Source organism: Chionomys nivalis, chromosome 21 (assembly GCF_950005125.1).
Source record: "Chionomys nivalis chromosome 21, mChiNiv1.1, whole genome shotgun sequence".
Taxonomy (NCBI): Eukaryota; Metazoa; Chordata; class Mammalia; order Rodentia; family Cricetidae; genus Chionomys; species Chionomys nivalis.
The window spans coordinates 7,306,290-7,315,628 of NC_080106.1; the positions used below are offsets into that span (position 1 = coordinate 7,306,290).

The 9,339-nt window shown below is 53.5% G+C and overlaps 1 protein-coding gene across 1 annotated transcript; it reads left to right on the forward strand.

The window, feature by feature from the left end:
* Positions 1-248: 248 nt before the first annotated feature.
* On the forward strand, positions 249-9,004 carry Snai3 (snail family transcriptional repressor 3). Its single transcript, XM_057753793.1, has 3 exons — positions 249-378; positions 4,506-5,111; positions 6,477-9,004. The coding sequence occupies exons 1-3, from the start codon at positions 303-305 to the stop codon at positions 6,656-6,658; spliced, it is 864 nt and encodes a 287-aa protein (XP_057609776.1). The 5' UTR covers positions 249-302; the 3' UTR covers positions 6,659-9,004.
* The last annotated feature ends 335 nt before the right edge of the window (positions 9,005-9,339 follow it).

Sequence of the window (9,339 nt, forward strand, 5' to 3'; positions counted from 1 at the left end):
CACGACAGGTCGATGGCCAGCCCCCGCGGGGTCGGTGCGTGACCGCGGCGCGGGCCAGCCAAGTCCCGTGGGGCAGACACCGCTGACCACGCGGCGGGTTCCCCGCCCGCGCACCTGTCCTGGGCGTGGCTTAGCGGCCCCGCCCCGCCGTGCTCCGTGCTGGTTGGCCGAGGTGGTGCGCTATGCTAATGAACCTGACCCTTCTCGCACCTGCCGGCCCCGCTGCCCGCGGGCACCGCGCGGACGCTGCAGCCCGTATCCCGCTGCAGGCTCGAGATCCTGCCGCCTCTAGGGAGGAGACCATGCCGCGCTCCTTCCTGGTGAAAACGCACTCCAGTCACAGGGTCCCCAACTACGGGCAACTGGAGACACAGAGAGGTAGGAGTTGGCGGGATCTCTCTCTGTCCCCAGTTCTCAGCACTGCGGGGCAGGAGGCCATTGGAAAGTCCTTGGGAGCTGGGTCACACCTCCCCCAGGTGAGAGGGGAAAGGGTGAAGTTTCTCAGCACAACAGGGGACGAGGTTCCCTTCTGGGCTAAGACTGGGCCTCTAAGAGGGATGTGTTCAGGGCAACTTCTCTGCCTCGGGAGTCTTGGACACACCTTGAAACTCTTCTCCCCACTTGGAAAAGTTTCCTGAGCCCCGGAACTCCCTGGAACTCTCCCTGTGTACTGCCAACGCTCCAACTCCAACTAAGGAGACCCTGAAGGCCTCTCGGTGCAGGCCTGAAAGAGTCCAAACTTAAAATATGTCCCAGGCGCTGTGTACACCCACCCAGAGAAGGCCTCACCGACCGCAAGCCAGGAAATTTGTCCTACCCTCAGAGGGTGGCTGGTGAGAAAAGGCAGGACTCCCCCAGAGCATCCTACCTGGGGGTGGCGAGCTCTCTGATAGAGCAAGCAGAGCCTCTGGCGACCTTCTCTCTTCCCAGAAACCCCCTTGCTCTCCTGGTGCAGTGACCAAGGTAGAACCACTCGCCCACACACAGACTCAGGTGTCTACCATTCCTGCTGGGCTCACGGGCTTGAGGTCCAAAGCACCCTTTGCCCTCAGAGCCAGCCAGCTGCCGTAGGTAGGTCAGAGCCAGCCCCACCCAGGTGGGAAGTTTCGTGGAAGAGACCCCCTGGGGACTCGGCCAGTGCCTGAAGGTACCTTGGATCTCAGGGCTCAGGCCAGCACCTCTGACATATGTGAGTCTTACCCAGAACCCCTGTTGGGGGGGCGGCGGGAGGGGGGGCGTAGTACCTTGGATCCGCCCCCGGCACCCACGCTGCCACTAGGGGGTGCTATCTAGGACCCTGCTCTTCAGGGAACATTTTGAATTCAATTTAATGAGTCACCCCAGTAATTTTGTAACAGGGAAGACACTACTCCAGTGCCGGAAACGTTTTCTTTTAGTCGTGTGGTGGGTGGTGCGTCTCCTTACTTGAGGAGGTGGGAAGTTGTATTTACAATGAATGCAGTGTTTTTCTGGTACTGAGAATGCAATCAGTGCCTCATACAAGGCTAGTCAAGCCCTAGACCACAGAACCACACCTCTAGCCCCAAGCCATGGTTTTGAAAGTTTAAAATATTAGGGTTCACTTCTACAGCACACCCCAACTTCCCACTTGAATGAGCAAATCAAGTGCCCTACAGGAACCTCTCGGGGGATAAGGGGTTGTCCAGGACAGCCTTGATGCTCTTCAGCCTTCCCTCTTGGCTCTCCAAGGACCCCATGGCCTCGGTGACTCTTTTTCCTATCAGAGTCACCCAAGATACTGAGGTCTGGGGCCCACCTTCTTCTTAAGTAATTGTTTTTTAGGGGCCTCAGAGATTCCTTGAACCAGAGGACACTGAGACCCTCAATTCCCAGGAACCCCCCCCCAACCCCCCATGGGCCCTTTTCCTCTGCCTGTGATCAGAGAACACAGATGGGGTTTGAGTCTGGAAGTGCCTGAGGCTAGGCAGCATAGATTTGCCTGCAGATAGGACCCAGTAAAACTCCCAGGTCGGTGGTGGCGCCATTCTATTGTCCAGACCTCGCCTGACAGTCTCTTAGCTAGCCTGCTCTCCCCCCCACCCCATCCAGAGTGTGATGTCCTGGGTATATATTTCGGAAATTTGTGAAAGAGCTCAGATAGGGAGGGAGTAAAGGGGTTTCGCTCTCTGGTTCTCCACATCCTCACCAACACTTGTTCTTAGGTTCTAGCCATCTGTGTAGTATGAAGGGGCATGTTAACGTGGTTTTAATTTGCATTTTTCTGTTGTCTAATGATGTTGGGTATTTTCTTGTGTGTTTGTTGCCCAGTTCTATATCCTTTTAAAAATGTTAGTCTTTTTAATTAAGAAAACTTTGTTATATTGTTTGTGGGTGGGTATGACACATGTGTATCATGGCCACGTGTGTACATGGTTTGTGCATGGACACGTGTGTATCAGGGCATGTGCATGGGTCAGAGGATAACATGCAAGAGCTAGCGTTCCTCTTTCATCATATGGGTGGGGGTAAAACTCGGGTTGTCAGAGTTGGCTGCAGTGTGTGTACCTGCTGAGCGGTCTTGTCAGTCTCATTTGCGTATTGTCTTTGGAGAAATAGATATTCCTGTATCCCCACTATTTTTGAGGGGGGTTGTCCCATGTATCCCAGGCTAACCTTGAAATAAATATCCCTGTATCCCCACTATTTTTGAGGGGGTTGTCCCATGTATCCCAGGCTAACCTTGAAATAGATATCCCTGTATCCCCACTATTTTTGAGGGGGTTGTTCCATGTATCCCAGGCTAACTTTGAAATAGATATCCCTGTATCCCCACTATTTTTTTTTTTTTTGGTTTTTCGAGACAGGGTTTCTCTGTGGTTTTGGAGCCTGTCCTGGAACTAGCTCTTGTAGACCAGGCTAGTCTTTTTTTTTTTTTTTTTTTTTTGGTTTTTTTTGAGACAGGGTTTCTCTGTGGTTTTGGAGTCTGTCCTGGAACTAGCTCTTGTAGACCAGGCTGGTCTCGAACTCACAGAGATCCGCCTGTCTCTGCCTCCCGAGTGCAGGCTAGTCTTGAACTCACAGAGATCCTCCTGCCTCTGCCTCCCGAGTGCTGGGATTAAAGGTGTGCGCCACCACCGCCCGGCTTATCCCCACTATTTTTGAGGGGGTTGTCCCATGTATCCCAGGCTAACTTTGAACTCTCTGTAGCTGAGACTGACTTTCAACCTCTCATCATCCTGCCTCTGCCTCCCTGATTAGGATAACAAGTGCACAGCGTTACACCCAGTTTGGAGAAGAAAGCCAGGACTTCCTGGGTGGTAGGCAAGCACTCTATGCTATGCTCACCCTTCTGTGCCTACTCCTAAGTTGTGCTATTGGACTTTTCATTGTGAGGCTGTACATACTTTCTTTGTGCATATACTAGTTTCTAATCAAGCATTTCGTTTGGGAATATGCCCTCCCGACCTGTGCACTGTCGCTGCGACCCCAAGCCCTATCATCAAGGCAGAAACAAGGCTGGAGATTTGTCTGAGCACATGTGGAGTAGATGGAGGGCTGATTGGTGCTTCCGTCTTTGGGGAATCCAAAATCTGCCTTTAACTTCGTGGTCTCCTTGTGTGTGGGGAGGGATACTGTGATTATTTGATTAAATGCATGAAATTCTGGCCACAAATCCAGGAGCCACAACCAAAAGACGCACAAAGCCAGGACTAGAGCTGATACTGCCTAGTTAGCAGCGGGCACCAGCTCCGGCCGCTTGCCTGGTTGGGCGTGTTCGTGCATGTTGACAAGGAGCAAGTGTGTGCTGTCCAGTGGCCAGGGATGTGGCCGAGCACAGCACATCATGACACACTTAAGGAGACGCCACAGGAATGGGTGACCCCGTGGTGACAGGAGGCTGATTGCTGTGGGGGCGGGTGGCTGTTTTTACCAGGTTCCTTTTGTTCTGAGCTCAGACTTGTGTATGGGAGCCTAAGGGTGCTTAGTGCCAGCTGCTACTCACTCTCCAGACATGGGACTGGGGCTCTTTAGACAAGCTGCCAGACACAGACTGAGAGCAAGAACTCCTGTGAGGAGCTGATTCTTGGGGTGTCCTATATAGCCAAGGTTGGCTCAGCCTTAAAACCCTCCCGGTTTAGTCTCCTGAGTGCTTGGTTTGCAGGTGTGTGCCCACGAGTCTGACTGTGCAGCTGTGTGTGTCCTAGGCAGTGGACATCCTGGAGGGTTTTACTTCCCTGTCCTCATTGTAGACAAGGAAGTTCAGCTCACTTTCTAGTGTCTGGACCTGTCTAAGTCATGCGGCCCTCGGCTCTTGCCTCCCATTGTCACCACCTCGTACCAGAACAGTAGGTAAAGTGGGCAAGCCTGGCTGCTGTAGGTATGATGGGGTCGTGGTAGGCATTTGTAGTTCAGGCTTCCCGCTGGCTGCCGATGACCTATGAGACTAGCCAGACTGCAGTTAGATAAGCGAACAGAAGTTTGGAAGCCCAGACATGGTGGCATCACTCCTCACTGTGTGTTCTCTCTCCCCACTGCCCTTCTAGAAGCTAATGGCTCCTGCTCTGCCTGCGAGGAGCTTGTGGGATCCTGCCACCCGCCAGATGAGGAGGCCCCTTCCACTCCCGGTGACCCTCTACCGCCCTGGGACAGCACCTCTGCCGTTGCCTGCATCTCTCTGCCTCTTCTGCCACATCATGGGGAAGCTCTGGGAGCCTCTGGGCCAGAACCCCAGGAAACCAGCTGGGTGGGCCCTCGGGCTGGCCAGGCCCCCAGTGTTCCCCTCAAAGACAGCTTCACTCTGCCCTCATTGTTGGTGCTGCCCACACGGTGGCCCCCAATCCTGGGTCCAGATGGAGCTCTGGATAAACGACTAGGGGCAGAGGGAACCCCTCGAGCCCCAGGCAGTTTCGAGTGCATCCACTGCCACAGGCCCTATCATACTCTGGCAGGCCTGGCCAGGCACCAGCAGCTGCACTGCCCCCTGCCGGCTGGGCCCGCCTTCACCTGCAGGTACTGCGACAAGGAGTATGCCAGCCTGGGTGCCCTCAAGATGCACATCCGCACCCACACGCTGCCCTGCATCTGCAAGGTGTGCGGCAAGGCCTTCTCCAGACCCTGGCTGCTCCAGGGCCACATCCGCACCCATACAGGTAGGATGGACAAGGCTGTAATCCGGATACAAAGGGAGACAGGTTGGGGAAGGGGCTGGACCATTGGCAGAAGAGAGGAGAGGTCGGTCTCATTATTGAAAGGGTTCTTACAGCTCCTGCAGCTGCTGGCAGACAGCCCACAGAGGAAGAGCCCCACAGAGGAAGAGCCCCACAGAGGAAGAGCCCCACAGACATGTCCTTTCAAGTTCCTGAGGCCAGAAACCTGAAACCCAGGCATCACCGGGCCACATTCTCCCCAAAGACTGTAGGAATGACACTTCTTGCCTCTCTTATCTCCTGGAAGCCGGCCCTACTCATTGACAGTTGGCTACATCTGTGTCTCTGCCTCTGTCCTCCTTTTTTTAGTTCTCAAGACAGGGGTTGTCTGTAGCCTTTGGAGCCTTCCTGGAACTCTCTCTGTAGTCCAGGCTGGCCTCCAACTCACAGAGATCCACCTGTCTCTGCCTCCCAAGTGCTGGGATTAAAGGCATGTGCCATCACTGCCCAGCGCTTCGGTTCTCTTAACATCTCCCCATGTGTCTGTATCTTCACCATAAGGCGAGGGAGACCCTTATAAGTCATAAAACTATGCTTCACCCAAATGGCCTTATCTTAACTCAGTCATCTTTGCAAAGGCCTTGTTTCTGAGAAGGGGAGCTGTCAGGAAGCAGGTGTCTCAGGAAAGGCGAGACTAAGGGCTGCAGGGCTACAGTGGCTCCTATCTACCCACATCTGGTGGCTTCAGGATCAGCAAAGTGTGGGACAGCGAGGAAGCCTGGCCACTGTGGAGACTCCAGTAGGAAGGGCAGACTCTGGATTTGGAGAACTGTAACCAGCTAGGATACAAGTGCCCCGGGTGGGCTGCAGAACCAGGCAGAAAACTCAATGGCCCCCTCCCCTTCCACTCGGAAGGGTTATCCTGGAAGCCAAGGTCCCAGCAGAAGTATTTGTTTGTTCCAGTCCTCGGTGGCCCTGACTAGAGATGGTGCCTGTGTATAGGAGTATAGCTTACTTTGTCCAGCTCTGCCCTTACAGTGGCTCAATGTTACGCTGGCCAGTAGCCAGGAAGGGCTGCCAGAGGCTCCCAGCACTTCTCATGGTCAGAACTGAACACCCAGGGCTTGTCAGAGACAGAACAGCTGCCACACTTTGCCTCTGCCTCAGAAGAGCCTCTGATACTGCGATCCTGCCCAGAATGACTTTCCAATTGTCCAAAGGGCTCTGACCTTGGGTCAGAGGGCTCTGATGAGCATTTGGAGGGCAGGGGCAAGTTACTCATTGATAGACAGGGACATTTCACCTTTGGCCACCGTCTGTGGGATTGTCCTGTGGTCCCTCACCTGACTTCCCATATTCCTCCCGCAGGTGAGAAGCCATATACTTGTCCGCATTGCAGCAGGGCCTTTGCTGACCGCTCCAACCTGCGGGCTCATCTGCAGACTCATGCTGGCACCAAGAAATACCGCTGTCCTATCTGCTCCAAGGCCTTCTCCCGCATGTCTCTCTTGGCAAGACATGAGGAAGCTGGCTGCTGTCCTGGCCCCTAGAGGCACAGCAGGGTGGAGGGGCCAAGCCTGACAATATTCTCAGTGGTTCTATATCGTCCAGGACAATCGGGAAAGGCAGGGGCCCAGCCTACTCTTGCCTGTGTCCAGCCAGAACCAATAAGCCCAGTGGAGCCTTTGGGTGTCTTTCTCCAAGGCCCACATTCAGAGTAGAATCACCACAAGACTCACCAAAACAAGAACCAACAGTTCCGTTTTCAGCTTGGCCTGTCTGCTGGACCTATTCCAAAAAGGAGAGACTATTGGGAAGCGGCTAACCCTGGACAAAGCCTGCCGCAACACCAGTGAGCCTGCTTACCTGGGTCCCTTTGTGTGCAACTTGAAATGACCATTTTTACTTGAGGAGAGCGTAATGTGTGTATAACCTTGGGAAGCACAGCTACCTCTCAACCAGCATCACTTGCCTTTGCCCTGGGGTTAGAGACACATTTTCTCCTGCCCGTTATGTGCACATGCACCCTAGCTCCTTCCCCTAAAATGAGGCAGGGCCAGGCAGGATTGGGCTGAAGCCAGGTCCTGCGTCTCATCTCCATCTTCCTGCTTGGAGCAGGCCTCATGGCTGCCTAACGTCTCAGGAGAGCAGCCGTGGGGTAATAAAGAGCCTGCGCACTCAGGCCTCCTGTCTTGAGCCTTGAGGTTTTGAGTCTTTACCAATCTCCTGGATCTATGGAGGAGGCAGAATTCTTCAGGAGCAATGGGATTCCAGATAACCTGGGCCTTTCTGAGCACAGAGCAGGCAGGAGACTGAGGGTATTTTTGCTAGCGCATTTCAGAGCCATTTGAGCCTGGAGCCTTCCCTGGAACCTGAGAGAGAATCTGCACGAAGTGGTTTGGCCTGAAGAAATGAAGATGAGGGTACAATTAGCACCAGGATTAAGGACCCATGGAGGACACTTGGATGGGACCAAGGCGGAGAACTGGTAGGGTGGCTATGTGATGTTGAGTAGCATCCCGAGCCAGGACAGGGAAGGACTTGCTTCTCCCAGTGGATCTGGTTGACTCTAGTTGGCATTTGGACAGAGAAAGGAGACCCACAGAGAATTCTTGACACGTTTGAGGTAAGAGGCTATTGGTCACTCCCAGGACAAGGAACATGAGTCAGCATCCTTTGTTCAGGCCCAGTAGAAAGAGGTTCCCAGCATCCGAGCTTCCAGGAGCCTGCTAGAAAGCTCACGGGTCATGCAGGTATCTTAGCCTCTGGTTTTGCAACTGCTTCGGGTCAGACTTGGTAGTAAGCATCTGGCTGTGGTTTGCTGGTGTGAGGATAGCTCTCTAAGAGGCCATGGGGACCCCCCAGAGAAAACTTGACCTATTTGGAGAAGGTCTCAAACAGTCTAAGGCTATAGCCCACACTGGCCTTAAGCTCACAGAAGTCTTCCTGCCTCAGCCTCCCAAGTGCTGGGATTATAGGCGTGAGGATCATTCCTGACTTACAAACTTGACCTTGAAGTTGGACTTTTAGTCCAGGAGTGACCACAAATGCAGAAACACCTCACCCCAACTCCTGTGAGAGAGTCGGCTGCAGATTGACCGCCCCAGACCTATGCCAGCTGGTGGAGGGACCCGCTTTTCAGACAGACATACTCATGTTTTCAGACCAAGGCCACTGCCCCCCAGGGGGGTAGATAAGAACTGGACACAAGGGTACCCTCTGAATGGAAATGCATCCACCAAAAGTTCTGGGGCCAGAGTCCAAACTCAAAGTGACCTTCAAGGCAGGAGGTGGATGCTGTCCTTGGCTTGTAGGAGGAGTTATTCTGTTTCTGCCTTGGCCATCACACCGCCATGTCCCGTGAGTCCCTCCAAAGTGACCTCATCTTAGCATCTGTGAAGACCCATTGTAAGGTTGCATTCTAAGGGTTAGGATTTTGGCATGGATTTGGGGTGGAGGAGGCTGTTCAGACCAAACACCTGAGAATGTGTGTTTCGACAAGCCAGCATCCCTGTGACTTGTCCTCACTCTTAGAGCAAGGCAAAGGGGTCTAAATGATCCCTTCTCAAAATCTACACGGGATCATAGGCTAATCAGTTACCTGAAATAGCTTCAAAGTTGGGCAAGAAACCCCTCCCCCACTCCCTCTTCATCTCTTTATCAAAGCAAAGGATGGAATCTTGTCCCCAAATGTCTGGCCCTTCTGTAAGTTCAAGATTCCCCAGGCAGAGGGGCCTTCAGAACCCCAACCAACATGAACCTGGATTTCTCACAAGAGCGTTCTTTTAAAATAGCATCCAGATGCCCAAAGGAAGCTATATTGTAAATTGTGTTCTATTCCTGGTTCCTCATGTCTAAATGGGGCTGTCGCACCTGTCGGGTATGAAGCAGGGAATCTCACAGCCGAAAATAAAGTGGAATGTTTCCCTCCTTTGGTTCCAGCTCATGGAAAATGCTCTTGTATTTATATCCAGACTGGTGGAGGGCTGAGGTCGCAGAGGGTGGGGGTTGGCAGAGGAGCAGGAGGAGGGCACCTGCCAGGGAACTGATACCGAATGAATGGAGGACGCTTTCCACTGGGCAGGCCAGGCTGAAGTCAGGTCACTGCGGCTGAGCAGCCCCACCTGCAGACACCTCTGCTGCGCAGCCAGCCTGATATGCCATGGCTTCCGCCGTCACGGTCCCTCCTTATTTCACACAGCAAAGGAACTGGGGGTGTTGACTCCTCACT

Bases quoted from the DNA above. Each gene is read 5' to 3' on its own strand.
- Snai3 (XM_057753793.1), top strand. From the start codon at position 303: ATGCCGCGCTCCTTCCTGGTGAAAACGCACTCCAGTCACAGGGTCCCC. The intron at 379-4,505 runs GTAGGAGTTGGC...CTGCCCTTCTAG, and splicing joins GCAACTGGAGACACAGAGAG to AAGCTAATGGCTCCTGCTCT. The intron at 5,112-6,476 runs GTAGGATGGACA...TTCCTCCCGCAG, and splicing joins CCACATCCGCACCCATACAG to GTGAGAAGCCATATACTTGT.